Here is a 27,291-nt window from a genome sequence, read left to right as displayed (position 1 = left end):
ACACACACACACGCAGAACAGCAGAAACCAGTTACACACTTTCAAAATAAAACAGTCAGTTTCTTTTCTTTCTGCAGATTTCAGTTTGAACAAACATGGCTTCTCCTGCAGCTGTTTGAGAGTTTCAGTCTGTTTTTATAATAAATAACATCGACGTGTAAATGTAATACTGTTCAATACTTCCAACAGATTAGAAAGACCTTTAAACTTTAAAAATGACGTTCTTCATCAGCTCTCTTCAGTCACCTTCAGTTTATATTCAAGAGTATAAAACAGGTGGTTTTCTGCAGCACTTCCTGTCTGAACTGATGACGAACGTTCACATCTTTCAGCCGTTTTAAATCGAAACTTCAGTGGACGTAGTTTACAGGATCCCGTTAAAAGTCTTACGTGTTTAATCTGAAAATGGAAGACAGAATTCACTCCAACATATGTTCCGTTAAATAAGCTTTAACCCAATCGTCCCTTCTGATTGATCGGATGGCTGCTGTGATTCATTATTGCATCGGTCTGTCCATTTTCTTCTCTCCTTGTCTTGATAAAGCAATCACTTAAGATTTCTCCCTTTGTTTTACTTCCTGTTCCCGTTTAAAAAAAAAAAAAAAGAAAAAAATCATCATCATCACCTTCTTTTCTTTCATATTCCCTTTGTTTGGCAGACTCCCCTTCCCTGTAGGTGTCCGAAAAGCTGACCTCGCCTCCACCAAGATGTCCAAAAAGCAGACTCAGCCTCCACTATGATAACAGAAGAGCAGACTCCGCCTCTACGGTGATGTCAGAAGAGCAGGCTCCGCCTCTACGGTGATGTCAGAAGAGCAGGCTCCGCCTCTACGGTGATGTCAGAAGAGCAGACTCCGCCTCTTGGCCGGACTGTTTGCTGGACGGAGAAAAAAAAAGCTTTTATTTTAAACTAAAGAAATGATTTTAACTAAACAAACAACTCATATGTTTGTGACTTGTATTTTTCCCACCTTTCCTGCTGTGTTGAGAAATTCTATGTACAAATGTGCTTAACTTATTTAAACAATTTAATTATAATGGCTTTAACTGAGCCCACACAGAGTGATACCAGGTACACTTCTCGCTTTTGGAAACATAGGAACAAATGTCTGAATGTGTTTTAATCACTTTGATCTCATGAAATTCAATTTATATAACTTTTTTTGTCTTGTGTTGCTGTGTTTTACTAGACTGGGTAAACCCAGCCCGACCTGCTGGCGATTTGATTTTACCCTGCAGCTTAGGCTGGGAACCTGTACGTAGAGCTGGGCAATATATGGATATTATATCGATATCGTGATAGGAGACTAGATATCGTCTTAGATTTTGGATATTGTGATATGGCATGAGTGTCTTTTCCTGGTTTTAAAGGCTGCATTACAGTAAAGTGATGTCATTTTCTGAACTTACCAGACTAGTAGCTGTTCTATTATTTTCCTTTACCCCACTTAGTTATGATATCAACATTACTGATAATTATTTATAAAAAATCTCATTGTGTAAAGATTTTGTGAAAGCACCAATAGTCAACACTACAATATCGTTAGCGGTATCGATATCAAGGTATTTGGTCAAACATATCGTGATCTTTGATTTTCTCCACATTGCCCAGCCCTAACTGTACGTTTATCTATCCTGCTTCCGTTAAAAATATGTGGGAACCAATCAAACACTGGCTTGTCCACCTGGCACGCTATTGGCGGGTTTAACACGATGGCGATAGAGAAGAAACCAAGCAGCTTTTTCTTTACATTCAACGTGGCGGCCACCGAAGTACCGCATCCCGTTGATGCCGCTGTCGCGGTTACGTCACCCTGATCGTTGCTCTGATTGGTTGAAGGACTATCCAATTGTGTACAGAGTCATTTGAACTATGCCCGTTGATCACGCCTCTTGTGCAGTAGAAAATACAGCGCAGACTCCCCAGACCAAGATTGAGCTTGGTCTGGTGATAGCCAGACAAGTGTTTTACATATTTTTATACTACTATGGACTAGGGGTGGGCGATATATCGATATTATATCGATATTGTGATATGAGACTAGATATCGTCTTAGATTTTGGATATCGTAATATCGTGATATGACATAAATGTCTTCTCCTGGTTTTAAAGGCTGCATTACAGTGAAGTGATGTACTTTTCTGAACTTACCAGACTGTTCTAGCTGTTCTATTATTAATGATTATTTATCTAAAATCTAAAAAGTGTGAAGATATTTTGCGAGAGCACCAACTGTCAACTCTAGAATATATCGCCGCAATATCGATATCGAGGTATTTGGTCAAGAATATCCTGATATCTGATTTTCTCTATATGGCCCAGCCCTATATTAGAAAATATGGGACGTAGAAATAAGCGCTGAAAATGTGTAGAAGAAAAATGTAACAATTTAAAACGATGGAAAAAACTAAAACAAACCTTATGGAGCTTTGATTTCATAAAAGGTACTCCTGTTATTATACAGTATTTATGTTCACATTTTATTGTTATTTGAACAGCTGAGCATTGAACCAGGTGAAGAAACCTGTTTATTATTTATTCATTTGATTTTGCAACTGTTCACTGAAATAGCCGGATTCTATGAAACTACTTGTGACAATGTCATATTTGGCTTTGATTGAACATTTGCTCTCACTTTGCGGAAAAAATATCTGGATATATATCGTATATCGATATTCAGCCAAAATATATCGGGATATGACTTTTGGTCCATATCGCCCAGCCCTACTATGGACCTGTGTGTGTCTGAAATAAAAAGTTTAATTGAAACAGCTTTGTTTTCAGATTGAAACTTTTGTTGCAACAGAACAATCTCACTGTAAGAGCCACGTCGTTGTTGTCTTGGAGCTGTAGACAAAAGCTCCAGAGAGCTACTAAAGTAGTCGAAGCACCAGACTAAATGTTTGGGAGCTCATGTTTTATTTGCTCTGCATACGTCTGGTCCCCCCTCCCGTTTAGTTCAATACTTTATTGCCATGTCAACACAGTTGATTGGAATTTGACTTGGTGCCAATCCGGTTAAAAAAGACAATACATACGTAGGAACATACAGCACATAAAAGATAATCACATAGCCAATCATTCAAACCAGTACAAAGCTGTAAAGACCTTGTGCTATTGCAACTTCCCATAAAAAAGTATTGAGCAGTCTATAAAGTGCATTTGAATAAGGTGCAATTAGTACAAGTTTACTCTGCAAGGTGCCTGAGCACTAAGGAGCCTAATAGTGACAGGGTAAGTACTGTTACTGAGCATTAAGGAGCCTAATAGTGACAGGGTAAGTACTGTTACTGAGCATTAAGGAGCCTAATAGTGACAGGGTAAGTACTGTTACTGAGCATTAAGGAGCCTAATAGTGACAGGGTAAGTACTGTTACTGAGCATTGACAGGGTAAGTAATGTTACTGACAGGGCCTAAGTGACAGGGTTACTGTTACTGATTAAGGAGCCTAATAGTGACAGGGTAAGTACTGTTACTGAGCATTAAGGAGCCTAATAGTGACAGGGTAAGTACTGTTACTGAGTATTAAGGAGCCTAATAGTGACAGGGTAAGTACTGTTACTGAGCATTAAGGAGCCTAATAGTGACAGGGTAAGTACTGTTACTGAGCATTAAGGAGCCTAATAGTGACAGGGTAAGTACTGTTACTGAGTATTAAGGAGCCTAATAGTGACAGGGTAAGTACTGTTACTGAGCATTAAGGAGCCTAATAGTGACAGGGTAAGTACTGTTACTGAGTATTAAGGAGCCTAATAGTGACAGGGTAAGTACTGTTATTGAGCATTAAGGAGCCTAATAGTGACAGGGTAAGTACTGTTACTGAGCATTAAGGAGCCTAATAGTGACAGGGTAAGTACTGTTACTGAGTATTAAGGAGCCTAATAGTGACAGGGTAAGTACTGTTACTGAGCATTAAGGAGCCTAATAGTGACAGGGTAAGTACTGTTATTGAGCATTAAGGACCCTAATAGTGACAGGGTAAGTACTGTTACTGAGCATTAAGGAGCCTAATAGTGACAGGGTAAGTACTGTTACTGAGCATTAAGGAGCCTAATAGTGGCAGGGTAAGTACTGTTACTGAGCATTAAGGAGCCTAATAGTGACAGGGTAAGTACTGTTATTGAGCATTAAGGACCCTAATAGTGACAGGGTAAGTATTGTTACTGAGCATTAAGGAGCCTAATAGTGACAGGGTAAGTACTGTTATTGAGCATTAAGGAGCCTAATAGTGGCAGGGTAAGTACTGTTATTGAGCATTAAGGAGCCTAATAGTGGCAGGGTAAGTACTGTTACTGAGCATTAAGGAGCCTAATAGTGACAGGGTAAGTACTGTTATTGAGCATTAAGGAGCCTAATAGTGACAGGGTAAGTACTGTTACTGAGTATTAAGGAGCCTAATAGTGGCAGGGTAAGTACTGTTATTGAGCATTAAGGAGCCTAATAGTGACAGGGTAAGTACTGTTATTGAGCATTAAGGACCCTAATAGTGACAGGGTAAGTATTGTTACTGAGCATTAAGGAGCCTAATAGTGGCAGGGTAAGTACTGTTACAAAAGCGGGATTTTTTTTGCCCCTGAGACTTTGAACTCTCTTTCCAGAGGGCAGTAGTTGGAAGACGGACCTGGCAAGCTGGGAGGGGTCGTCTAGCACTTTCTGTGCTTTATGGCTGGTCCACGTGGCGTAGATAGAGGCTACAGACCGTAAAACTGTAACATATAGTATTTAAACTGAGTCTGCGGAGTTTGGCGATAGCGATTTTTTTTTTTTTTTCATGTTAAACAAAAAGGATCTTTTTCTTTTAACTAAAAAGGTCTATCTCTGTTTGGATCCTCTCCATTATTTTGTCACTTAGAATAATCACCTGAGCCTGACAGCAACAAAAACAGCACTTTTAAACTTTAAAACTAGCGAGCTACATGCTGAAAATGTCAAGTTTTGAAGAAAATTTGGATGGTGCAACAAGGCAGGACTGCTCGGTTAATTTGAGGAATGATTGTAAAGATTTACAAAGAATATGTTTAGGTCATTTCCTCTCTAAGAGGTTTTGGGACCGATGGGTGGGATTGCTGTGGACGAAGTAAACACGGAGATACACTGGGAAGACGCCCAAGACGAATGTGATTGAGCCTCTTTTCCTCCTTTCTCCACAGCGCTGTGGATATGCTGTAGGTCTGGGAATGCAAGACTGTGTGTGTGTGTGTGTGTGTGTGTGTGTGTGTGTGTGTGTGTGTGTGCCTGTTTTACTATATTTGTGGGGTCCAAAAACCGGAGAATACAGTATCCTTGTGGGGTCTGCACAGCCTTGTGGGGACCAAAATGCTGGACCCCACAAGGTTAAAGGGCTGTTTGATGGTTAAGATTTGGTTTTAGGATTAGGGTTAGAATTAGGTTATGGTGAGGGTAAGGGTTAAGGTTAGGCATTTAGTTGTGATGGTTAAGGTTAGGGTGAGGGTTAAGGTTAGGCATTTAGTTGTGATGGTTAAGGTGAGGGTAAGGGTTAAGGTTAGGCATTTAGTGGTGATGGTTAAGGTTATGGTAAGGGGCTCGGGAATGCATTATGTCAATGGCAAGACCCCACAAAGATAGTGATACAGACTTGTGTGTGTGTGTGTGTGTGTGTGTGTGTGTGTGTGTGTGTTACCTGGATCAGGTGTGACTGCTGGTCTGATCGTTTCTTTTTCCAGTTGAATCTCCGGCAGACTGAAGATGGACGTGGCTGAAACAACATGCGGGGTGACTTTGTGATGTACGCGGCACACAGTGACATCACAGATTAAAAACATGGGTCAAAAAGGTCGAGGTGTTTGAACTCACTGTCAGCTAGCGAGGTCACTTTGTTTCCAAGGTTACTGAAGTAACGATGATTCATCGACTCGGCTGCTGAGATCCTCTTCTTCCCTTCAAACTAAAGTTTGAAATCAAAACGTTATCGGATGCCAGAACGTGATGTCACATCCTGTCCCGATCCCCACAGTCTGACATCGGAGTTCAGCTCGTGAACATTAAATCATTATCTCAGTTCAAAATCTCTGAATACAAACAGTTAATTGGATTAAAAAGACATTCACAGAGTGCTTCACATGAGAAAAATGGTAAAAAAATGGAGACCCAACAACTGTAAAAATTAACAAGCAAAAAGATAAAATCTTAGGATATGTTTAGACGGAAACTATCTGAATAAAATAAAAAAGCAAAAGTGGCGTTCGTTGCGTTCTCACTTTTTATTCCCCTTTAGACGAGCGTTATGGGGGGGGAAATCTGCGTGCATATGGTGACGCAAACGTGTGTGAAATGCGATCCACAAAAAAAAAAAAACAGTGAGATGTTTACTGACCTGCAGGAACTTTGACAACAGGTCCACTCCTTCACTGCTGAGTCTGAAAACACACACACACACACACACACACATACAAACACTTTGTTTTACTATCTTTGTGGGGACCCATCATTGACATAATGCATTCCCTAGCCCCTTACCCATCACAACTAAATGCCTAACCTTAACCATAACCTATTCTAACCCTAATCCTAAAACCAAGTCTTAACCCTCAAACAGCCCTTTAACCTTGTGGGGTCCAGCATTTGGTCCCCACAAGGCTGTGCAGACCCCACAAGGATACTATATTCTCCGGTTTTTCGACCCCACAAATATAGTAAAAGACACACACACACACACACACACACACACACACACACACACACACACACACACACACACACACACACACACACACACACACACACACACACACACACACACACACACACACACACACACACACACACACACACACACACACACACACACACACACACACGCTTCAGTTTCTGCTTCTGGGAGTTTTTTTACACGGACTCATGTCAATGTGTGAAACTAACAACAAGGACTTTACGGTGTGTAGTACGGTTGTGTACTGTGTGTGGTACGGTTGTGTACTCTGTGTGTGGTACGGTTGTGTACTGTGTGTGTGGTACGGTTGTGTACCTGGGAGTGTGGTTACTCAGTCTCTCTGCTCTGTACTGAGGATAGTTGTATGCCACAAATTCGTCATTAGAGCTGACCCCGGGCCAGCTCTGCTCTGTGGGAGTCCCTGCAACACAATCACACACAAAATACATCAAAGACAAAATACATCAAAGACAAAATACATCAAAGACACAGGGCTGTGTCTCAAACCGCCTACTTGCACACTTCAAGCACTTAGTTTTAAAGGAACACGCCGACTTATTGGGACTTTAGCTTATTCACCGTAACCCCCAGAGTAAGACAAGTCAATACATACCCTTCTCATCTCCGTGCGTGGACCAGCAGCTGATTGGACGAACGCGTCACGTGGGTCTGGCTTCTCCCGGATTTTACAACAGAGCATAACGCGCGGCTCGTTCAGAATATACGATCTCGTTTTTTACGAAAACAGTTCACCGAAACGTGTTTCTGAAAACATTTTAAGCGAGAAATAGGCCGCGCTGTTGCTGAATCTGTCTTCATCTCAGATCAACAAAGGTCAGTTTAAGAGATTTTCGTCAGATTTTCAGAGGCGGCGTGGCGAGCCGATCGCTCGTCATTTCCGGTAAGAGTTTTAACGTAAGTGGTCCGTTTGGGACGACACTAACCATCGAAAGTGGGCACTACGGCAGGAAGTGGTCGGTGCACATTAGCAGTATACTGAAGTGTGAGGTTTGAGACACAGCAACAGTTTATTAGTAATAAAAATAACAGAAGCTGATTGGTTCTCACCCAGGAGTTTAAAGATGAAGTGAAGCTCCTCCTCCACCGTGGAACCAGGAAACAAAGGCCGACCTGTCGCCATCTCATAGAAGATACACCCAACACCCCTACAGACAGACAGACAGGTAGAGACGGAGTGACAGACAGACAGACAGGCAGGCAGGCAAACAGACAGGGAAAGACAGACAGGGAGAGAAAGACAGACAGACAGACAGAGAGACAGACAGACAGACAGACAGGCAGAAAGACAGGGAGAGACAGACAGACAGGCAGTCAGACAGGCAGGCAGGCAGAAACAGACATACAGGCACACAGACAGAGAAAGGCAGGCAGGCAGACAGGAAGAAAGAGACAGATTATGATGGAGGATTTGCACCATAATATTTTTATTTGTAATCTTCTGCATGTGTGTGTGTGTGTGTGTGTTGCTGTGTGTCCCTGTGTGTGTAACAAGCATAGTGTACACGCGCTGTGCACGAGCCAATAGGAGCATTTTACTAATGCTCTGTTAAAATAACAATGAAATGCTGCTTTATTGACTTTAGACCAGGTTGTTGTTGGTCAATGGAGCGATCACTTCCCGCTGCCTCAAGATAGCAATACGCCCAGAATGCACCTGAACACACCTCCCTGTAAGACCAGCACGCCCAGAATGCACCTAAACACACCTCCCTGTAAGACCAGCACGCCCAGAATGCACCTGAACACACCTCCCTGTAAGACCAGCACGCCCAGAATGCACCTGAACACACCTCCCTGTAAGACCAGCACGCCCAGAATGCACCTGAACACACCTCCCTGTAAGACCAGCACGCCCAGAATGCACCTGAACACACCTCCCTGTAAGACCAGAACACCCAGAATGCACCTGAACACACCTCCCTGTAAGACCAGCACGCCCCAGAATGCACCTGAACACACCTCCCTGTAAGACCAGCACGCCCAGAATGCACCTGAACACACCTCCCTGTAAGACCAGCACGCCCAGAATGCACCTGAACACACCTCCCTGTAAGACCAGCACGCCCAGAATGCACCTGAACACACCTCCCTGTAAGACCAGCACGCCCAGAATGCACCTGAACACACCTCCCTGTAAGACCAGAACACCCAGAATGCACCTGAACACACCTCCTTGTAAGACCAGCACGCCCAGAATGCACCTGAACACACCTCCCTGTAAGACCAGCACGCCCAGAATGCACCTGAACACACCTCCCTGTAAGACCAGCACGCCCAGAATGCACCTGAACACACCTCCTTGTAAGACCAGCACGCCCAGAATGCACTTGAACACACCTCCCTGTAAGACCAGCACGGCCATGGGCCACAGATGCGCGCAGGTGCTTTTGTTATTTAAACGATGTGGATGCTGGATAGGAAATTGATAACTGCGTCGGTCTTAAACTAGCTAAGACACTTGCGTCGGGGCTTTGCGCTGCGCCAGGTGCAAGATAGGGCCTCACGTCTTCAAGGTGGTCTCGGTACGTTTGTTTGGTCCATTTTTGTTGCGCATCCGAGTGCGACTGCCACGTTTACACCTGCCCAAACGAACTGCACCAAGAGGGGAAAACAAACTCTAGTGCGATTCAAACGAACTAAATGAGGCAGGTGTAAAAGCCCCCGTAAGATTCAGTTCATATCTAACACAGACAAAGAATGTTTGTTGTTTTGACAACAAGGTTTTCTCAGCTGGTCACAGAGTCAACAACTTGTAGTAGTACTACGGTTTACTACAACTAGGGATGCACCGAATCCAGATTTTTGGAGTTTGGCCGAATACCGAATCCACTGCTTAAGATTCTGTCGAATCCGAAAACGAATCCTCCTCCCATCCTCAGTCCATTAACACAGTAAACATATTAATGAAGTAAACAACGTCCACAGCAGTGTAATAAGCTGGTAATGGTTGTCTGGTTAACACCAGTTTTTAGCAGTGACTGTCCTTCCTTTGCTGTACCTGAAGTTGCTGCATTCTGTCTGCTGTCTGGAGATTCCTTCGTGCACAACCCGTATTCTTCCAGATGTTTCAGACCAGATGTTGTAACATCGGCCATGTTGTGTATAGTTTAGGGTCCTCGCCACCACCGGACCAATCAGCATTGAACAGATTGAACATGTAGCTGACTTGAATGGTCTTCTTTTGACTGAAGGTTCTGCCAGACCATGTCCACTTTCTCACCGCCTGCTGCATTGAACGCTCCACCTACGTAAACACCTTCCCGTAACCAACGGCGCCGTCGTTATGGCGACCAGCGTAGCGCGCCGAGTGCATAGCGTAGGTTTCGGTTCGCTGGGAAGAAATTCTAAGGTTCGGCAGAAACCGAATCCCGTCAAAAAGCCCAAAATTCAGCCGAATCTGAAGCCAAATCCTGGATTCGGTGCATCCCTAACTACAACAGGACAGTACTGACCACATGTCGATGTGAGTGGAGTAGTCAGTGCTGCCCAGCAGGATGTCCGGCGGTCGGTACCACAGCGTCACCACCTCATTAGAGTACGTCTTTGTCGGGATTGACTTCGCTCGAGCCAAACCTGAAAAACACACACACACACACACACACACACACACACACACACCAACATTACATCCAAAGCAATTTACAATAAGTCAATTCATCCTCCACAGGAACAAATATAGATGTCTCAAAAACCTGAAGTGCATCTGTCTTAAAGGGTAATTTTTTAATTTTTTTTAACATGGACCCTATTTTCCCATGCATTGGTGTCTAAGTGACTTAATGTGAACAAAAAAAAAATTTGCAATTGGCTGTAATCAGCAGTCGTGAACGGGGCTGCAATGCAATCATACAGGGCAAATGTGGATTGTCAATTTCTGTCCACTAAAAGTTCTGTTTTTGCAGCTGACAGGCTCAGATTATTATTCTAAATGTCTGACAACATTATGGAAAGGATCCCTACAGAGATAGACCTTTTAGTTAAAGAGTAAGATCCTTTTTGTTTAACATGAAACCCCCGAAAATCGCCATCAACACACTCACCAGACCCCATGTAAATAATGAGGGCTTTTAGCGTGTATAGAGCCAGCATATTTCCACATGTAAATGGGTGAATTAAAGGCATTTTTCAACCAAACCACAGTGGTGATTGTTGGAACAGTGGAAATACGACCCAAGACAGCTTTTGATAGTTTTATTTTGTTTCCGTTGACTTTGAATAAAGTGTGTTTAATGATGATAAAATCCCTGTTTATTTACATGGAGTCTGGTGGGTTTGGTGATTGTGATTTCATGTTAAACTAAAAGGATCTTACTCTTTAACTAAAAGGTCCTTTCCATAATGTTGTCAGACACTTAGAACGATCATCTGAGCCTGACAGCGGCAAAAACAGATCTTTAAGTGGACAGAAATTGAAGGTGCGCAATTGTCCCATAGGGTTACATTGCAGCGTTTCCGGTCTTGCTTAATACTGGAACAATTTCAAAGATTGTTGTTACCATCAGTCACTTAGACACAAAATCATATAAAAATAGGGTTGAGAAAAACTACTCTTAGATAAACCACTAAAAGTGTTTTTAGAGTCGTGAGCAGGTCTGTGGAATTTATTGTCATCAATCAAATCGTGAATTAAATCTGACAGCAATTCATCCAAAACCTTTCAATATATTTCACTCCGTCTTGTTCTGAACCACACCGCCCCAAATAACAGTACAGGGAGCCTGTTATAATGGAGTTGAGACCATTATTCACTCTGCAGAGAAACTTTAATGTTTGCATGTACACTAGGGCTGTTAGAACAAATACCGAAATTTGAACAGTAAAAAAAATCAATACTATTCGAATGCTGAAATTACTATTCGAATGTGACTTTTTTTTTATAAATATGTTGGCAAACGTTAGCTAATCTCCCTCTTCTCGCCTTGGCCTACCCGCATGTGTCACTCATGTCACGTCCTATGAACAATAACTTAGCGGGAGTGAGAAACACAAGGCATTGTGAGGTCTAAGCTAACGTTACGTACCATATGTTAGTACATTACGGAGCTAACCGTACATACCGAGTTAACTTAGTACAAGGGGGAAATCGTAACGAAGGATGGGAAATAGTTTTAACATGACTTTAAAATCGACTTCCACCGATCCAAAGAGCTTATGTTATCATTAGTTAGCTCGTTCGTGAGGTATAGTAACATTAGCTTAGCTGGGAGCTTCATGGAGACAGCTTAAGTTAATGTTAGCTGCCCTACAGCTGTCAGAGTTAGCATCAACTTCAAAGATTACCTTCTAACAGCTGGTTCTCAGTAACGTGACAATCTGCAAGAAACCGGTTGCTTATAAATCACTAGTCACACACACACACACACACACACACACACACACACACACACACACACACACACACACACACACACACACACACACACACACACACACACACACACACACACACACACACACACACACACACACACACACACACACACACACACACACACACACACACACACACACACACACGCAGTGAACTCACCAAAGTCTGCCAGTTTGAGCTCCCCCCGCTCGTTGATCAGCAGGTTTTGGGGTTTAAGGTCTCTGTGGAGAACTTTCCTCTGATGACAGTATGACAAACCTCGCAGCAACTGGAAGAGAAAGAGCTGAGGAGACGAGAAAACAGCAGAAAGACTCACAGGTAAATTAATTTGAATGATTTCAGATTAAATAAATCCAGGTCAGAGAGCTGCTGTCTCGTTAAAATAAAACCGACAAATATGTTAAAGCCTGCGGGGGTTTCGATTTTTGATTTTACGTTAAAAGTTTTCTCACTTTGACGTTGTGAACATGGATGATGTTTCCACAGTCGTCCAGATACTGTTTCAGATCTTTGTCCTGAAACACACAACAAACATGATTAAAGGCTCAATACACCAAATAATGACATGAAGTGTGTGTGTGTGTGTGTGTGTGTGTGTGTGTGTGTGTGTGTGTCTCACCAGATACTCAAACACCAGCGTGAGAGACTTCTGTGTGTGGATGATGTCATGAAGCGTGACAATGTTGGCGTGTTTCAGATCCTTCAACAGGGACACTGAGGGAGAACACAGTCAGTCAGTCAGTCACACACAGTCACACACAGTCACACACAGACACACACAGACACACACAGACACACACAGACACACACAGACACACACGGACACACACGGACACATATGACTTATATGGGCGTAATTTACAGTGGGGCAAAAAAGTATTAAGTCAGTCACCAATTGTGCAAGTTCTCCCACTTAAAAAGATGAGAGGCCTGTAATTTTCATCATTGGTAAACTTCAACTATGAGAGACAAAATGAGAAAAACAAAGGATTTTTAATGAATTCATTTGTAAATTCCTCGGTAAAATAATTATTTGGTCACCTACAAACAAGCAAGATTTCTGTCTCTCACAGACCTGTCACTTCTTCTTTAAGAGGCTCCTCTGTCCTGCACTCGTTACCTGTATTAATGGCACCTGTTTGAACTTGTTATCAGTATAAAAGACACCTGTCCACAACTTAAAACAGTCACACTCCAAACTCCACTATGGCCAAGACCAAAGAGCTGTCAAAGGACACCAGAAACAAAATTGTAGACCTGCACCAGGCTGGGAAGACTGAATCTGCAATAGGTAAGCAGCTTGGTGTGAAGAAATCAACTGTGGGAGCAATTATTAGACAATGGAAGACATACAAGACCACTGATAATCTCCCTCGATCTGGGGCTAAACGCAAGATCTCACCCCGTGGGGTCAAAATGATCACAAGAACAGTGAGCAAATATCCCAGAATCACACGGGGGGACCTAGTGAATGACCTGCAGAGAGCTGGGACACAAGGAACAAAGGCTATCATCAGTAACACACTACGCCACCAGGGACTCAAATCCTGCAGTGCCAGACGTGTCCCCCTGCTTAAGCCAGTACATGTTCAGGCGGAACCATCATGCTTTGGGGCTGTTTTTCTGCAAAGGGACCAGGACGACTGATCCGTGTAAAGGAAAGAATGAATGGGGCCATGTATCGTGAGATTTTGAGTGAAAACCTCCTTCCATCAGCAAGGGCATTGAAGATGAAACGTGGCTGGGTCTTTCAGCATGACAATGATCCCAAATACACTGCCCTGGCAACGAAGGAGTGGCTTCGTAAGAAGCATTTCAAGGTCCTGGAGCCAGTCTCCAGATCTCAACCCCATAGAAAATCTTTGGAGGGAGTTGAAAGTCTGTGTTGCCCAGCGACAGCCCCAAAACATCATTGCTCTAGAGGAGATCTGCATGGAGTAATGGGCCAAAATACCAGCAACAGTGTGTGAAAACCTTGTGAAGACTTATAGAAAACGTTTGACCTCTGTCATTGCCAACAAAGGGTATATAACAAAGTATTGAGATGAACTTTTGTAATTGACCAAATACTTATTTTCCACCATAGTTTGCAAATAAATTCATTAAAAATCCTACAATGTGATATTCTGGATTTCTTTTTCTCATTTTGTCTCTCATAGTTGAAGTGTAACTATGATGAAAATTACAGGCCTCTCATCTTTTTAAGTGGGAGAACTTGCACAACTGGTGGCTGACTAAATACTTTTATGGAGGTGTTTTTTGGAGAAAATAATTTCTGGAGGTTTTTTTCCCTTAGTTTTTGTTGCTTCTTTTAGAATTTTTGTCGCCTTTTTTGAGGGTTTTTGGCCCTTTTTCCAACGTTTTTTTTGGTGGGCCTTTTTTACAGTTTTTTTCCCCGACAATTTTTCACAATAAAATAATAAATTGAATTTTCACGAACTCAAAGTCGCTCAAAATGAAACATAATAAATAAAAGACATAAGAAAAAACACAGTTGCATAAAATCAGACAGCCAATAAAAAACCATCGTCTAACTAAAAGACTGTTTGAATAACATATTACTCATGTTGGTCTCGAAAAAGTTCAGGAACCAGTATCGAATTCATGGAATCGGTACAAGTAAAACTTCTGATTGATACCCAGCCCTACTGTTGTATTAGTACTGCGGTACCTTCTCTGATGGCAGTACACGGAGCTCCTTCTTCATGCTCCAGGCGAATTTCTTTCAGAGCCACCAGGTTATCAGTCAGTTTACTGCGACCTTTATACACTGTAGCGTAGGTCCCCTGCAGAGAGACAGGCAAAGAGAGAGAGAGAGAGAGAGAGACAGGCAGAGAGGGAGACGGGCAGAGAGGGTTTGATTCCAACTGTTTGGTCTGTTCAAATCAACAAAGTTACAATCAGGCGAGTCCTCACCTCTCCCAGTTTGTCCAGTTTGATGTACGTCTCCAGTTTCCCAAAACCAATCTCTGACTGCAGAGACACAGACAGAGAGACAGACAGACAGAGAGAGAAACAGACAGACAGAGAGAGGGAGATAGACAGACAGACAGAGAGACAGACAGACAGAGAGACAGAGGGAGAAACAGAGAGAGGGACAGACAGACAGACAGTCAGACAGAGAGAGACAGAAACACAGGGAGGGAGAGAGACAGACAGAGAGACAGAGAAACAGAGAGAGGGAGAGACAGAAAAAACAGAGAGGGAGGTAGACAGACAGAGGGAGAGAGACAGACAGACCGAGAGAGGGAGATAGACAGACAGACAGAGAGAGGGACAGACAGACAGACAGAGAGGGAGAGAGACAGACAGAGGGAGAGAGACAGAGGGAGAGAGAGAGACAGAAAAAGACAGAAAGACAGACAGAGAGAACACAGAGACAGACAGATGAGAAGGTTAATATAATCTGTATTAATTAAAACACCTAATAACACAATAGAAACAGGTAGAGTAGAAGAAGGTAGGCGCACCAGAGACACTCTGCGCAGCCGTCTGCTGATTGGCTGTTCGAACAACGCTGGACCAATCATATTAAACTTCTCCAGGTAACCATCCGGAAGACGAATGTCGGCCGGTAACGAGAGACGTTTGTTAATGTCCTGATACACAACAGAGAAACAGAGAGAAAGAGAGGAAACAAACAGTAAGATCATAATTAGATCATAAGAATTATCATCAATCTCCATCAGGAGGTAAGCAGCTAATCTCACAAACTACTCGTTACATTTTAACCCTTTGACCTCCGCAATAGGAACAGGCCACCAGAGCCTACGCTGGGATTTTTACTTCTTGTGATGTCATTTCTTGCAGTATATTCAAGTTCTTATTATATAATGTGAGCCAATAAACCATAACAATTAGTAAAAGTATGGAAATTGTGTCATAAATAAAAAAATAAAAGGACGTTTTATAACATTGTATGTGTGTGTGTGTGTTATAATTGTGTGTTGCTGTGTGTGTGTTGCTGTGTGTGTGTTGCTATGTGCGTGCGTTGCTGTGTGTGTGTGTTGCTGTGTGTTTGTTATAATTGTGTGTTGCTGTGTGTGTGTTATAATTTTGTGATGCTGTGTGTGTGCGTGTGTGTGTGTTGCTGTGTGTGTGTGTGGGTTGCTGTGTGTGTGTGTGTGTGTGTGTTGCTGTGTGCTTTGCTGTGTGTGTGTGTGTTGCTGTGTGCATTGCTGTGTGTGTGTGTGTGTGTGTGCGTTGCTGTGTGTGTGTTTGTTGCTGCGTGTGTGTGTGTGTGTGTGTGTGTGTGTGTGTGTGTGTGTGTGTATGTGTATATATGTATATATGTACCTCAGTTGAGATCTTCTTGTTTCTCAGTCTCACTTTAACTGGACTCTGAACGCCGTCTGAAGAAGAAGCCAGATCACTTTCTCCGTCTGAACTCATCTTCACATCCTCATGGACGATCTCTGAACACACACACACACACACACACACACACACACACACACACATATAAAATAGTGCCATGTCAGTTATATAGTGTGGCACTGATTGAGCTCATTTGGCCTGTTCAGCAACGTTTTTACTTGATTGGCAAACTGTTTTCTTTGTTCATCAATACAAACTTGTCAAAAAATGTGTCTTTTCTTTGTGTTTAATTTGACACATAAGCTGACTTGGCTCAACAAGTCTTTATTTTTTTTGTTTTTTTTTAACAGTTTTAATTTTAAAATGACTTGATAGCAGAGGGCCCCATGATGAAGCTCCGCCCCCACTGTGCTCGGAGTCTAGCTCCGCCCCTGCAAGTTAGGGTTCATGCGTTTACGTGTTCACGTGTCATGACCATGTCATGTGTTCATGACATGTAGATACCTTCAAGTAAAGTGTAGATACCTTCAAGTAAAGTGTTACTAAACAATGTAATAGAGAAAAAACAATGTAATAGAGAAAAACTATTATTTTTGCACAGTTTGTCTCGTGTTCTGAAGGGGAATTGAAAAAGTTCAACGGGTAAAGTATTAAGGGAAATGTCACAGTGCAAGGTGTTTTCACTGTTGATGTGATAAATGCAACATCTTTCCAAAAGTCAATAAGTAAATAATCATGCTTTCAATATTTAACATAATAACTGTGATTTATGATTTTTTGCACTGATTGACATTTTTTACCATTTTATGACATTTTATAGACCAAACAACTAATCCATTAATCGTGAAAGTAATGGACAGATTAATGGACAGTGAATGTGCAGTTTCAGTACCCAGTCGAGCGGTGTGGTTGAGGTAGGAGCTCAGGCTGCGTCCGAGGCCGCGAGGTTTCCTCAGCGAGCTGCTGTACGACTGAAGGAGAGACTGAACGGAGGAAGAGGAACCTCGGACCTTCAAACTTCCAGAAGAACCACGAAGAGACATCACCTCTGATGGGGGGGATTAGGGAGGGATGATGGAGGGATGAGGGAGAGAAGATGGAGGGAAGATGGAGGGATGATGGGATGAGGGAGGTATGATGGAGAGAAGATGGAGGGATGATGGAGAGATGATGTAGGGATGATGGGGTGATAGAGAGATGATGGAGAGATGATGTAGGGATGAAGGAGGGATGAGGGAGAGATGATGGAAGGATGAGGGAGAGATGATGGAGAGATGGTGGAGGAATGATGGAGGGATGAGGAAGAGATGATGAGAGAAGATGGAGAGATGAGGGAGGGATGAGGGAGAGATGATGAGAGAAGATGGAGAGATGATGGAGAGAATATGAGGGAGAGATGATGAAGAGATGATGGAGGGATGATGGGGAGATGATGGAGGGATGAAGGAGAGAAGATGGAGAGATGATGGAGGGATGATGGAGAGAAGATGGAGAGAAGATGGAGGGATGATGGGGGATGAGGGCGAGATGATGGAGGAATGAGGGAGAGATGATGGAGGGATGAGGGAGAGATGATGGAGGGATGAGGGAGAGATGATGGAGGAATGAGGAAGAGATGATAGAGGGATGAGGGAGAGATAATGGAGGAATGAGGGAGAGATGATGGAGAGATGGAGGAATGACAGAGAGATGATGGAGGGATGAGGGAGAGATGAGGGAGAGATTATGAGAGATGATGGAGGGATGATGGGGAGATGAGGGAGAGATGGAGGGATTATGGAGAGGTGATGGAGGGATGATGGAGAGAAGATGGGGAGATGAGGGCGAGATGATGGAGGAATGAGGGAGAGATGATGGAGGGATGAGGGAGAGATGAGGGAGAGAAGATGAGGGAGAGATGATGGAGGGATGATGGGGAGATGAAGGAGAAAAGATGGAGGAATGATGGAGAGATGAGGGAGAGATGATGTGGGAGAGATGATGGAGGGATGATGGTGAGATGAAGGAGAGAAGATGGAGGAATGATGGACAGATGAGGGAGAGATGAGGGAGAGACGATGGAGGGATGAGGAGAGATGATGGAGGAATGAGGGAGAGATGATGAAGAGATGATGGAGAGATGATGAGAGATGATGAGAGATGGAGGGAGAGAAGATGATGGAGAGAAGATGAGGGAGAGAAGATGAGGGAGAGATGGAGAGATGATGAAGAGAGGATGATGGAGAGAAGATGATGGAGGGATGATGGAGGGATGAGGGAGAGATGATGGAAGGATGATGGAGGGATGAAGGAGGAATGAGAGAGAGATGATGAGAGATGATGGAGAGATGATGGAGGGATGAGGGGAGATGATGGAGGAATGAAGGAGAGATGAGGGAGAGATGATGGAGAGATGAGGGAGAGATGATGGAGAGATGATGGAGGGATGAGGGAGGAATGATGAGAGATGGAGGGAGAGATGATGAGAGAAGATGGAGAGACGATGGAGAGAAGATGAGGGAGAGATGATGGAGAGATGAGGGAGAGATGATGAGAGAAGATGGAGAGATGATGAGAGAAGATGAGGGAGAGATGATGGAGAGATGATGGAGGGTGAGGGAGAGATGATGGAGGGAGGGAAGGAGAGATGATAGAGAGATGATAAACAGATGAGGGAGAGATGGAGAAAAGATGGAGGGATGAGATAGAGACAATGGAGAGAAGATGGAGGAATGATGGAGGATGTTGATTGGTTGATTTTGTGGAAAAAGGAGTAGAAAGAAAATAAAAATAAACAGGTGCCATCAGATCAGAGCAGCAGATTGATTCACTGATTGATACTTCCAACAGACAACCAATCAAAATCATAAATCCAACCAACCAATCAAAATCAGAAGGAGGAGTCCCTTTAACTGATTTTCCTAATACCAAGTTCTTGCATACTTGGAAGTTCGGACAAGGGGCTGATGCATGCAAGTGAAGCCAAAACATCTGGATACATTTTAGGTAGCTCTGATCATGCTGATGTGTGTTCAAGTGTTCGTTTTTGTGATCAGTTTGGTTTTTATTAGTCATTTCATGGTATGAAATAACGGGGTGAAACGTCATGATTGACAGCTGGTCTCACGATTGGTCGGGCGGTGTGTATGTGGGCGGGACTTTCAAACCGCGACTCCACTGCCCGATCACTACTGCGCAGACTCTGGCTCCAACGTTACCAGATGGCAGTGCCAATATTCAGGAGATTTGGGATTCACTTAAGGCTGGGCGATATGGCCTAAGAAAACAATCCCAGATTTTTTTCACCAAAAATCCGATTTAGGATTTAAATACGATTCCCCCTACTTAAAATCAATCTGCAGAGGACAAAGAAATTGTTCAAAACAAGTTTTAACTTTATTTTGTTTCGACTCATACACGCACGCACACACGGGGCACGGCACGTCCATACCATTGTGATTATTCAAGCCAATTTCGGGGAAAAATAACCAAAAAAACGGATGCGCGAGATAAAGCTGTTTTCACACATACAGGTAATTCACTTCAAATCATTTTGACTTTAGTTGCGCAACCTTGCCCCTATTTTCACCTGCTGCTGAGTAACGTACAGTACAGGCCAAAAGTTTGGACACACCTTCTCATTCAATGCGTTTCCTTTTTATTTTCATGACTATTTACATTGTAGATTCTCACTGAAGGCATCAAAACTATGAATGAACACATATGGAATTATGTACTTAACAAAAAAGTGTGAAATAAATGAAAACCTAATTATATTTATATATAATTATAATATAATTATATTTTAGATTCTTCAAAGTAGCCACCCTTTGCTTTTTTTGATAACTCTGCAAACCCTTGGTGTTCTCTCAATGAGCTTCATGAGGTAGTCACCTGAAATGGTTTTACCTTCACAGGTGTGCTTTGTCAGGGTTAATTAGTGGAATTATTTCCCTTATTAATAAAAAAGCAAGGTGAAGAATCTAAAATATAAGACATGTTTTCAGTTATTTCACACTTTTTTGTTAAGTACATCATTCCATATGTGTTCATTCATAGTTTTGATGCCTTCAGTGAGAATCTACAATGTAAATAGTCATGAAAATAAAAGGAAACACATTGAATGAGAAGGTGTGTCCAAACCTTTGGCCTGTACTGTACATTAACATCTCATGGTCTCTTGAATGTAGCACACATGTAGTAAGCTCCATCGTCGTAACTAGGGGAGGGCTGAGCCAGTTCGGAGCTACGGGAGCCCAGAGGGGAGCGTTGGCAGATGTTAAGGAGAAAACCAATTTTCATTTAAACAAAATCGACGTTAACTACACATTCGAGTTAATTGATAAAATTGATTCATTGGCCAGCCCTAGTCTGTTTTACACTATAATCCTACGGAGTAAACCGTGCTATCAAAAAAGTTGTGGGTGCTTTTTTAAACGCCACCGTTTACTTCTTTTCTGCAGCTCAGAGCGTCTTTTTGAAGTTGAACTTTTTTGAAAAATAAATAAATAAAGAAAAATAAAATTTATTGACAATGGAATTAAATAGCACACCCGCCACATCATCACATACCCTTCACCATACCCCCACATCATCACATACCCTTCACCATACCCCCACATCATCACATACCCTTCACCATACCCCCACATCATCACATACCCTTCACCATACCCCCACATCATCACATACCCTTCACCATACCCCCCACATCATAACATACCCTTCACCATACCCCACATCATAACATACCCTTCACCATACCCCCACATCATCACATACCCTTCACCATACCCCCACATCATCACATACCCTTCACCATACCCCCCACATCATAACATACCCTTCACCATACCCCCACATCATAACATACCCTTCACCATACCCCCACATCATCACATACCCTTCACCATACCCCCACATCATCACATACCCTTCACCATACCCCCACATCATCACATACCCTTCACCATACCCCCACATCATCACATACCCTTCACCATACCCCCACATCATAACATACCCTTCACCATACCCCCATCATCATAACATACCCTTCACCATACCCCCACATCATCACATACCCTTCACCATACCCCCACATCATCACATACCCTTCACCATACCCCCCCACATCATAACATACCCTTCACCATACCCCACATCATAACATACCCTTCACCATACCCCCACATCATCACATACCCTTCACCATACCCCCACATCATCACATACCCTTCACCATACCCCCACATCATAACATACCCTTCACCATACCCCCACATCATAACATACCCTTCACCATACCCCCACATCATCACATACCCTTCACCATACCCCCACATCATCACATACCCTTCACCATACCCCCACATCATCACATACCCTTCACCATACCCCCACATCATCACACACCCTTCACCATACCCCCACATCATCACATACCCTTCACCATACCCCCACATCATCACATACCCTCCACCATACCCCCACATCATAACATACCCTTCACCATACCCCCACATCATAACATACCCTTCACCATACCCCCACATCATCACATACCCTTCACCATACCCCCACATCATCACATACCCTTCACCATACCCCCACATCATAACATACCCTTCACCATACCCCCACATCATAACATACCCTTCACCATACCCCCACATCATCACATACCCTTCACCATACCCCCACATCATCACATACCCTTCACCATACCCCCACATCATCACATACCCTTCACCATACCCCCACATCATCACATACCCTTCACCATACCCCCACATCATAACATACCCTTCACCATACCCCACATCATAACATACCCTTCACCATACCCCCACATCATCACATACCCTTCACCATACCCCCACATCATCACATACCCTTCACCATACCCCCACATCATAACATACCCTTCACCATACCCCCACATCATAACATACCCTTCACCATACCCCCACATCATCACATACCCTTCACCATACCCCCACATCATCACATACCCTTCACCATACCCCCAGAGATCAGAGATGATCTTATGGAAAGTACCCCATGCCAATCTCTCTCTCTCTGTTCTTTCTCTAGCTCACTCCACCTCTTTGTTTATCTAACGTTAGCACCTCTCTCTAGCTCGCTCCACCACTTTGTTTATCCAACGTTAGCACCGCTCCACATAGCGCTCTTGGATACTGTAGCGGTAGCTGTTGTTATAGCAACAAAAGACTCTCTCGTCTGCTTTTTGGAACCAAAAAAGCCGCCAGCTATTCTTCTTCGGTACAAAAGCGCTTTAGTCAACTTTTTCTTGTCAAAAAAAGACACCAAGTGTGAACATAAAAATCACAAAATGTGTTCATTATTATAGTGTAGAATTATTTTAGGAATTATGCATGAATTTTATTTTTTAAACAAACATTTAAAAAAAAAAAATCGTATGTATCCCCTGCAATACTCCAAAGTAACCCTAGGGGTACGCGTACCCCCATTTCAGAAACAGTGCTCTAAATGCACCTGACAATATGGTTAGACATTTATTGAAAAACCCTAGTTGAGGATCAACAGGGTTCATAAGCATTTTAACCAATACTTTTCCATGACTTGGCAAAATGTCCATGGCTATGTGTTCCTGAAAATGTCAGTCGACATTATACAATAAGAATACTAATCTGTGTTAAAGTTGTACCCTCAGAGGTTTAACTATAAAATGAATGACAATGTATGTGGTTCATAGTGGGATTCGTAATATCGCTCCCCGAATAGAACGCTAAGGGTAAAGACGACATGAAATACATTTTTTATTAAACATTTTTTCATTAATAAATAAATAAATAAAATTATTATGCTGTGTTAATAAAAATTCCATTAAGTGCCAAAACTTTGTGTCTTTTTATTTTTCCAAAACCTTGCCAGGCCTGTTATGGAATTTGCATTTTTCAAATTCCATAACTTTTCCAGTTTCTTTTTCAAAACGTATGAACCCTTGATCAATGATCACATTCACCTACCTGCTGACAGCACCTGTGGGAGCTTACAGGCTACTGAGTGCGTGTGCGTGTTACCTGAGTCACTGTGTGATGTCGCTTCCTGGTTGATCGAGTCACTTAGCGTCCGGTCCCCTCCCCCGGCCCCACCCCTCCCCAGAGTGAGCGACAGCTGCCGTTTGATCTTCCTCATCCTCTCCATGAGAGGGGGCCGAGGGGGCAGGGGAGGGCGTGACTCTAAAGGGGGCGGGGCCGCCAGCCTGGAGACCACAGCTGGACAGGTAAACACAGGAAAGGAAGATTACGGTGCGTTCTTTTTGTCCACTGAAGTCGATCTACGAGTCGTTTTCCGGAGTTACGAACCGGAAGTTGTAAAAAGAGCCCACCCGAGGTCGTATATATACGACTCGTCAAGTCGTCTGAACTCAGAGGACCCCGAGTTCACTTTCAAAGATGGCTACGTTGTGCATCACACGTAGTAAACATTGTGGTTTTCTACAATTTTAAGCATTTTTGTCGTTGTTGTAACCAAATGAAGTTTTCTACAATTTTAAGACATTTTCTACAGTCTTATTAGGAGTTAAACATAGTGCTGTATACTGCTAAATGAATGTCTCTACAGTCTTATTAGGAGTTAAACATAGTGCTGTATACTGCTACCTATAGACATGTCTCTACAGTCTTATTAGGAGTTAAACATAGTGCTGTATACTGCTACCTATAGACATGTCTCTACAGTCTTATTAGGAGTTAAACATAGTGCTGTATACTGCTACCTATAGACATGTCTCTACAGTCTCATTAGGAGTTAAATACCACCTGATTAGTTATTTTGGAGCTTGTGCAGCTGAAATTGGCTAGAGACACTCGGTTGCTATATGACAACAATGGCTTTAAGCCGAGTTGTTAACGTTAATCAAAACGTAATTTTCATGTATCAAACTGTGAAATATATTTGTGTAATATGTCAATAACTGGGTGAATAGAATCCTAAATGTTACTAAAAATGTTACAAAAATCCATCTTTTCTCCGACTCGTAGTATCGTGTGACAAAAAGAACGCAACAACCCCGCAGGTTATTCGTTTTTTGACACGGATGCGATGTCACATTCGAGCTACTAGTCGCGATTACAAGACAAAAAGAACGCACCATAAGATTAGGGTTCATACGCATTTTAACCAATACTTTTCCATGACTTTTTCGGCAAATTTCCATGACTGTGTGTTCCTGAAAATGTCAGTCGACATTATACAATAAGAATACAAATCTGTGTTAAAGTTTACCCGCAGAGGTTTAACTATAAAATGAATGATAATTTATGTGGTTCATAGTGGGATTTGTAATATCGCTCCCCGAATACAACGTTGAGGTTAAGACGACGGGAAAATACATTTATTAATCACATATTATTTTGCGGTGTTAAAAAATATTCCATGACTTTTCCAAAACTTTCTGGGTCTTTTTATCTTTTCCAAAACCTTTCCAGGCCCGTTATGGAATTTGTAAAAATGCAAATTCCATAACTTTTCCAGGTTTTTTCAAAACGTATGAATCCTGTTAGATTCAACTTTATTGTCACTGTGCAGAGTATAAGTGCAAAATACAGCGAAATGCAGTTTGCGTCCAACCATTAGTGCAAAAAGAGCAGAAAAGTGCAATGTGATATACAAAGTATAGACAGGTGGTGCAAAGACAGGACAAGAAATCTAGTGCAGTGTAGACAGTAGTGTGCAGTTGGTTTACAGAAGGTGGTTTAGAGTAATATAAATTAAATATAAGGCTGACACCTGACGAAAGGCTAACTTATGGTTGTACGTAGGGCTGAAACGATTCCTCGAATAACTCAAATAATTTGATTAGAAATAAAATCCTCGAAGCAAAATTCTTTGCATCGAAGCTTCGTTAAATCAATGTAATTAAGGTTGTACAGCTCACTGTGTTTCCGCACGGAGTTTTGGGAGCGGTTTTAAATCATCTAAGTGGCCTACGCCTTTTTGCGTCGTTCTAGCGTATCTCTTTAAGAGAATAGCATAGGGTATGGTATGGTGTGTGTGTGTGTGTGTGTGCTGTCAATCTTCCTCAATAATACCATTCAAATGCCATTTGATTTTCTTTTAAATATTCAAATATTTGAATATTTAATGCTCAAATGCAGCCTATTAAATAATATGTACTAAACTACTCATGCGTATGCATTGTTAATGCAACTACATACTATAAGCATGTGGTTGTGGTTGTGTGTGTGTGTGTGTGTGTGTGTGTGTGTGTGTGTGTGTGTGTGTGTGTGTGTGTGTGGTAGAGCAAGTAAGAGAGTGACGGGGATTAGCTCTGGATTACCGACACTGGCGGTGGAGACAGAGCAACAAAGTATCTCCGCTGTGCTTTCTGACCACGGTTGGAAATCTTATGCAGGCAAAGTTCACTCTCTTCTCGATTTCATGTTGTTCACGGAGAACCCAGAAATGAGTAGAGGGAAATGGGACGCTACCAAACCCAGCCAGCGTGTAGTTACATTTTCTGGGGAGATTGCACATCAGGCTACGGTGTAGGGTCTGGATCTACACGTACCTATGTGTGTACCTATAGTGTAGATTAGATTAGACTTTATTGTCCACCTTAGTGGAAATTTGTCTTTAGCTTCTCCAAAACATTAAAATACAACAATGACACCAAACATTAAATGTAAAAACACACTAAACCCTACACACCATTAAACATAAAACTATTTGGCAATTGTAGATTCAACGCAGAGCCATAAATCAAGCTTTACTGACAGGTTGTCCACCTTGCAGCTAACATGCTAACACCTGGCTGACTGACAGGTTATCTACCTGACAGCTAACATGCTAACACCTGGCTGACAGGTTAGCTACCTGGCAGCTAACATGTTAACACCTGGCTGACAGGTTATCTACCTGACAGCTAACATGCTAACACCTGGCTGACTGACAGGTTATCTACCTGACAGCTAACATGCTAACACCTGGCTGACTGACAGGTTATCTACCTGGCAGCTAACATGCTAACACCTGGCTGACAGGTTATCAACCTGGCAGCTAACATGCTAACACCTGGCTGACAGGTTAGCTACCTGGCAACTAACATGCTAACACCTGGCTGACTGACAGGTTATCTACCTGGCAGCTAACATGCTAACACAAGACTGACTGACAGGTTATCTACCTGACAGCTACCATGCTAACACAAGACTGAATGACAGGTTATCTACCTGGCAGCTAACATGCTAACACAAGACTGAATGACAGATTATTTACCTGACAGCTAACATGCTTACTGACAGGTTATCTACCTGACAGCTAACATGCTAACACAAGACTAACGGACAGGTTTTCTACCTGTAACGTTAGCATCATGTTGTAACGTCGCAGTGCACCAGTTACACAGATTTCACTGAACATAAATAATTCAAGCTAACTACATGTCCCCAGCTAGCAGCTAATATTTACGTTTTTCTCTGTGATGCAGTCTACGTGCTGTGTGTTTTCTCTCTACGCTTCCATATCAGTGTCGAGAGGACGGGACCCGTCTATGTCCTGTGTGTTTTCTCTCTACACGTATCTGTATCAGTATGTCGGGTGGACGGGACCCGTCTATGTACTGCAGTAAATGTCATCAGTGTGTTATAAATAGCAGCGGAGGCGGAGCGGGGTTTAGCTCTGAAGCTGCTGCGCCGTCAAACAGCTCGGCCAGATGGTAATAAAACGGTTTCCCCGGTAACACACGACGCTCGGCGGTGTGTATTACTCACCAGGAGAGTTTGTCCCGGTCGGTCCCGGGTTGTCTTCGGCTCGGTTCAGTCTGACAGAGTCTCGGGTCCTTCTGGCTCCCAGTAATCTGCAGCCATGTTGCTGCTCCGCTCGGCTCCTCCGGTGCGTCGGTCCTGACCGACGGAGACACTCACCGCACCGTGAGTGACGTC

At 42.8% G+C, this 27,291-nt stretch overlaps 1 protein-coding gene across 2 annotated transcripts; it reads right to left on the bottom strand.

Annotated features, from left to right (window-relative positions):
- cdk16 (cyclin dependent kinase 16) lies at positions 1-27,291 on the bottom strand. 2 transcript variants are annotated; one of them, XM_028582367.1, is made up of 17 exons: positions 27,121-27,291; positions 23,428-23,622; positions 17,274-17,429; positions 16,361-16,479; positions 15,535-15,663; positions 14,981-15,037; positions 14,736-14,850; positions 12,684-12,778; positions 12,517-12,579; positions 12,224-12,347; positions 10,146-10,266; positions 7,741-7,838; positions 6,988-7,093; positions 6,337-6,379; positions 5,817-5,907; positions 5,644-5,718; positions 1-877 (listed from the first exon to the last, which is right to left on the bottom strand). In XM_028582367.1, the coding sequence occupies exons 2-17, from the start codon at positions 23,549-23,551 to the stop codon at positions 840-842; spliced, it is 1,554 nt and encodes a 517-aa protein (XP_028438168.1). In that variant the 5' UTR covers positions 23,552-23,622; positions 27,121-27,291; the 3' UTR covers positions 1-839. The 2 variants fall into 2 exon arrangements, with proteins under 2 accessions (XP_028438168.1, XP_028438169.1); XM_028582368.1 differs by lacking the exon at positions 27,121-27,291 and adding an exon at positions 26,819-26,889.

This window comes from Perca flavescens, chromosome 7 (assembly GCF_004354835.1).
Source record: "Perca flavescens isolate YP-PL-M2 chromosome 7, PFLA_1.0, whole genome shotgun sequence".
In the NCBI taxonomy this organism is placed as follows: domain Eukaryota; kingdom Metazoa; phylum Chordata; class Actinopteri; order Perciformes; family Percidae; genus Perca; species Perca flavescens.
The sequence above is the reverse complement of the archived record's forward strand: the minus strand, read 5'-3'. Positions and strand labels throughout refer to the sequence as shown.